At 40.9% G+C, this 5,596-nt stretch overlaps 1 protein-coding gene across 1 annotated transcript; it reads right to left on the bottom strand.

The window, feature by feature from the left end:
* Positions 1-1,573: 1,573 nt before the first annotated feature.
* Positions 1,574-2,488, bottom strand: LOC101999395 (taste receptor type 2 member 134-like). Its single transcript, XM_005346750.1, has one exon. It carries the CDS (start codon positions 2,465-2,467, stop codon positions 1,574-1,576), a length of 894 nt encoding a protein of 297 aa, XP_005346807.1. The 5' UTR covers positions 2,468-2,488.
* Positions 2,489-5,596: the final 3,108 nt, after the last annotated feature.

Below are 5,596 nucleotides of genomic sequence, written 5' to 3'. Positions count from 1 at the left end.
GTTACCTAAAATCTAAGCGTCCAATCATTTTCTCGATATTTTTCTGTTTTAGATCCCTACTTTCATCCGATTGTGACTAGAAAACAGACTCTTAGTCTTATTGAGACTTATTCTGAAGCCAGAAGAGGATCCATTTTGAAAAGTATTTCACATATACAGAGCAAATGGATGCATTCTGAGGTTGGAAGAGCTTTTTCCATAGGTGTGAGTTAAATCTGGCTGGCCGACTGAAGTATTCCACCCTTCTGTTTCATTACGGATTCTGGCTTACTTGTAAAACCAGTTCTCGAGGAAAGAGTGTTAATGGCTGACCGTAATTTCACCTTTCCCCCCTCTATTAGTCTATCCACTCTGTGATGTTTTGAAACTGTTATTGAGTACATACATCTAAGATCCCATTCTTTGACATATTGGTCCCTTATGATATTGTGACAGGAAACTGACTTCCTTTGGTCATGTTCCTTGTTTTGAAAAATAGGTTAATAAGAGCATGATAATTCTAATGTTCTTCTTTCTTTTATAGCAGCCTGGATGTCCAAGACATTATCATGTTCATATTTATTATTAATTATACACATATCTCACTTTGATATATTATATAAACTACAAATACACAGAAAACTGGAAATTTATAGGAGAAGATAAAATCATATAGGAATAGAGACTCCTACATATATATATTTTCTTCTTCCAGTGGACCACCGGGCACAAATTCCAGTCTGGCGACGACAAGCCTAGGCAACAGCATGTAGGTGCCTCTTCCAGGGTGGACAGATAAGAAGAGCAGGGTTATTAAAGTGAAGAATTGTTGAGGATTTCCTTTGCTTTCATCTGTCTTCTGCTGGACCAAATTTGACATTCGCATATCATACAACCCCGTTTAATTCAACTTAAGCACAACACACAAAGCCATTGATAGGATCCATAATGGGGCAAAACTGACACGTGTTCGCAGCTTTGTATAATTCCTTGATGGAATTTAGTCCTAAGTGATGCATAACAAAAAAGAAACGGCATTGACTGACAGGAAAAGCAAAGTAGGGAGTAACAAGGATGAAGGAGCTGGGAAATGCCTGTTCTCTGGTGGCAAAAGAACATGGGGTAGAAGGCAAGGTCTCATGGGACAGTGGCTAGAAGCTGTACCATAGAGACTGATCTGAAACCAAAAGCAGGAGTGTCCCAGAACAACAGCGTTGAGGAATCTATTACCAGACTTTAGTTTGCTCAGAGAGTCAACTGACATTGGCCACAGTTATTCATAAATAAGGGTAGACCAATACTTTAAATTCTCAGAGAATATTGTTTAGAGACCGTGAGAGAGAGACCCATAAGCAATGAGGATGTCAGGTGAGGCCAATGTGACCCATACCAGAGAACGAATAGGAGCAGCAAGAGAAACAGAGAAATATGGGAAAAGAAATAGCAAAGCATGGAAGAGGTGGGGTTGAATAAGCAGGTAGAGCATTGAGGCCCTGTGAATTCCTGCTGTGAAAGGCGCTATTCACTAGAGAACAGTTTGTTGATACTGATAACTGGAGAGAGGAGCCACTCTTTGTCCAGGGCCCTTCGTGTCTTACGAGCCAGCAACACAGAGGCTGGAGAACTTCATCTTGAGGGCCCTTCTCATCTTGGGGCTGCTGAGCATCAGAATGGTGGAATGCAGGGAGATGCCTATGTAGGTGATCACTTCCCAGGCCCAGCGCCAGGAACTGTAGATAGTTATGACATGGGCGGTAGAAATTGACAGGAACAGGACATAGGACGTATAGAAGATGAGGAAGAAGGCAAGGGACTTGAGAGCCGTGGTGTGAGCCTGCGTGTTGTGATCATGAGGTCTGGATCTGTGGTGCCTCATCTGTTGCAGATGCCAGTAGAGTGAGAACATGAGTAAGATGATGGACAGCAGAAACAGGAAGAACGGAGTGCCGCTCATCAGTATTGCATGACAGCGATGATAATACTGAAAGAACTTCTTTACTCTATAATTGAATGTGCAGTTTTCACAGGTCATCATCTGAAAGGTAATTGTATTTCCAGTGGCTGTGGAGATGGCTGACAGGCCCCCAAGGATCAAGGATCCCAGCAGCAGCCTGGGCACTGACCGAGAAATTCTCCATTTCATCCAGAAGAAGACGGGGTGGGAAAAGGAAGAGATCTTCACACAGTAGAAGACGGCAAGCCAGGCGGTAAGCCAGCAAGTGACGGTGTTGGTGAAATCCCAAAGGGTCCCAAAATAGTAATTTTTGCTCCCGAACATGAAGTTCAGGAAGTTGTTTAGGATCGCAAGTCCATGCAGACAGACCCTGGAGGCAGCTAGCCAGGCCACAATCATGTCACCTGCAGGGAGTGCCTGGCTCCGTACCCACTCCCTGCCCAGCACAGCGACCATGAAGCCATTTTGCAGCATGGCAGCTAGAGACTGCACACAGAAGATGACCACGAAGATGACTGTTGGTGAGAAAGTCATCCTCTCTGGGGAGGATTCGCTTAGACTGGCTCTCACGGTCAAGCCCAGGGACGCAGCCACAGAGAAAGCAGCATCTTCAGCCAAATGACTTGCCCGAAACCTCTTCCTGGATTCATGCAAAAGCCCAGCCACCCGCGAGGCCGTGTTTACCGGGAGTGGGAATGAGGACAATTGCTAACCCCACTGGCTGGGAAATCACTCCCAGGTCGTGGACACCTGTGTCTATTTCCAGACGCTGCATTTGCCTGCTCTTCATCAGAGTCAGGTGCAGGGAAATGTGAGCAGGATCCAAGGATGACTCAGCACACCAACACATTGCACATGGCTACTGCTTTTCATTTTTTAGTGTTATAACGAACAGTGTATATTTATCATGCATGTTAGTGGGTTTCACTGTGACATGTAGATGCATATGCATATATATTGCTTTGACTACATCAATCCTCCTAACTCCCGGTCGCTTTACCTTTCTCTAGTAACTCATCTACCGCTTCCAACTCAGGCTGTTTTTCACTTTTATTTTAGCTGACCTGTGCAGTGGAATTTCAATGGTATTTTAATAAATAATGACTGCCTGCTGAAGAGCTGAGACCAAGACAGTCCCACTGGTTAGCCTTACAGACCAGATTATGGTAACACACACCTTTAATCCCAGTAGCCATAATGACACACACCTTTAATTCTGTAGCTATACTAGTTGCCATAGAAACTGGGCGGTGCGTGCTTTTAATGACGGGGGTGCACGCCTTTAATCTAAGCCCTATAGAGGATTATAAAATGGTAGGAAACAGCTCTCAGACACAGTCTCCTCCTGAGAGTCCTGTAGGCAGAATCAGCCTTTCAGACAGGTTGAGGTAAGAGCCAGTGGATGGCTGCTTTGCTTTTCGGATTTTCAGGTTGAACCTCAATTTCTGACCCGGAACTTTTATTAATCATGCATCATACCTGTTTGAGAGAAAATATGCTTGGCTTTCTATGCCTTGGTTATTTTACTGTACGTGATTTCTCATCTATCCCATTTCCCCCCAAATGGCACCATGGCAACACTTCATTTTGTTATAATGGTTCACTTTCTCTGTGTGTGTTTTTAATTATATCTCTCTGTCTGTTGTCTGTCTCTGTGTGTCCATCTATCATCTCTCTATATATCTATCTTTATATACCTATCTATATAATATTTCTCATATCTGCTTATCTATAGATGAACACTGAGGAATACTTCAAAGCTCAGATATCATAAATTATGCTGGAATAAATGGATATATAAAGATCTTTTTACCTATGCTGACTTTATTTCTTTTGGATATAACCCAGGAGTGGGCTAGCTTGATCATGTGTTAGTCCTATGTTTAGTTTTTGGAGGAGTCACTATGCTGATTTTCATAGTGGCTGGGATAATTTGCATGCTTACCCGCCAGGTACATAGCTTGCTTTTAGTCCACACGCTAGCTGGCTTTTCCTTGCTGTTTGTTTTATTTTGGTAGCCATTGTGATTAGGGTGAGATGGACTCTCAGTGATGTTTTGGTTGACATCTAATTCTCACTCTTGGATAACTAAATACATTTTCATTTTATTTCAGTGGCCACATTGAGCCATACAGTGCAGAGCTTTACTTACCGTTGTCTTCATTTCAATGTCACTGAGTTAACATGTAGTATAATAAGCATAAAATTATATGTTTTTCTCCTTTTCTAATTTTTATGGAGTGGCATATATTTTACTTCCATATATGTTGACAATCCCATAATTCTTAATTATTTTCCCCCTGTGCAAACTCAGCAAGCCCCTTCATAAGCTGGGCACAACTAATCCAGGTGGGAAGGAGTCAGCAAAGTCTGTAGATCCCCTTACTCTTTTGATGGCTTTCTGTGTTAATCTTCTCATTTTCCACTATCTTCGCAGTGCTCTCTGCAAGAAAATACTTGGCGTGGCTATAATTTTTGCTTTAAGCCTTCAGGGATATTATAGTGATTTAAATAATAAAATTGGCATTGCTATTATAGTCACACTGGCCACATGTTTAGTTTCCTTGTTTAGAATCAAGTTTCTTTCCGGTATTACCTTTTGTACACAAGTCTTTTATATATATATATAAAGATGGAAGAGTAGCCACTAAAGCATGTCAATTAATGTGGAATGAATATTACTATCAAACTACAAAAATAAAAATATTAACTGACTGCGATGGTGCTTGAAGCATTCCAAATACAGTGATAAAGTAGATTAACTGCATCAACACCACATCTAAAGGTGTATGGATTTTAAACATAAGAAAAATTGTTCTGAAAAGCTATGGGGAAGAAATGGCCTTTTAAACAAAACCTATTAGTACAGTTGGCATCTATATGAGGAACTAAAATGACTTCATGCTCAAAAGTGAATTATAATGATACATTTGTAGGTGGAAGGCACAGCAGTCTTCTGAGGAGTGAAAGGGGAATGCATTTAGAATTTCAAAGCAGAGAAATATTCATTTTTTTATAGTTTACTTTTATTTAATGTGTATTCACGTTTTGCCTGCATGGATGTCTGTGTGAAGGAGTTTAACCTCCTGAAACTGGAGTTACAGGCCATTATGAGCTGCCATGTGGGTGCAGGGAATAGAACCTGAGTCCTCCAGAAGACCAGTCAGTGCTCTTAACCACTGAGCTACTTCTCCAGCAATATCTTTCTTAATCCTGAAAGAAAATGTTAAAAAAAAAGCACCAACCATAAAAGAAAAAAATGTATTATAAAAATAGTTTACTCAAAGATGCTATGACAAAAGCAAAATACAAGACACACAGTGGACAAACCACACAGGTATGGCTAATAAAAATACAGGAAAAATTCATGCAGAACATTAGTGAGAATGAAACAGAGAATACAAAGAAAACCAAGCAAAAATCATAAACAATAAATTCAGGAAGGAAAGAAAAAGTTTTAAAATCCCATTAAATATGTAGTAAGAGCTTAATCCTTTTGATGGCTCAACAAGAATGAATTATTGCCACAGAGATACCATGTTACACACAGAGAATAACACAGTTTATTTTCTCTCTCTCTCTCTCTCTCTCTCTCTCTCTCTCTCTCTGTCTCTCTCTCTGTCTCTGTCTCTCTGTCTCTCTGTCTCTCTCTCTCTCTCTCTC

Source organism: Microtus ochrogaster, chromosome 4 (assembly GCF_000317375.1).
Source record: "Microtus ochrogaster isolate Prairie Vole_2 chromosome 4, MicOch1.0, whole genome shotgun sequence".
Classification (NCBI taxonomy): Eukaryota; Metazoa; Chordata; class Mammalia; order Rodentia; family Cricetidae; genus Microtus; species Microtus ochrogaster.
The sequence above is the reverse complement of the archived record's forward strand: the minus strand, read 5'-3'. Positions and strand labels throughout refer to the sequence as shown.

Coding starts and splice junctions, on each gene's coding strand:
- LOC101999395 (XM_005346750.1), bottom strand. CDS start 2,467: ATGACTTTCTCACCAACAGTCATCTTCGTGGTCATCTTCTGTGTGCAG.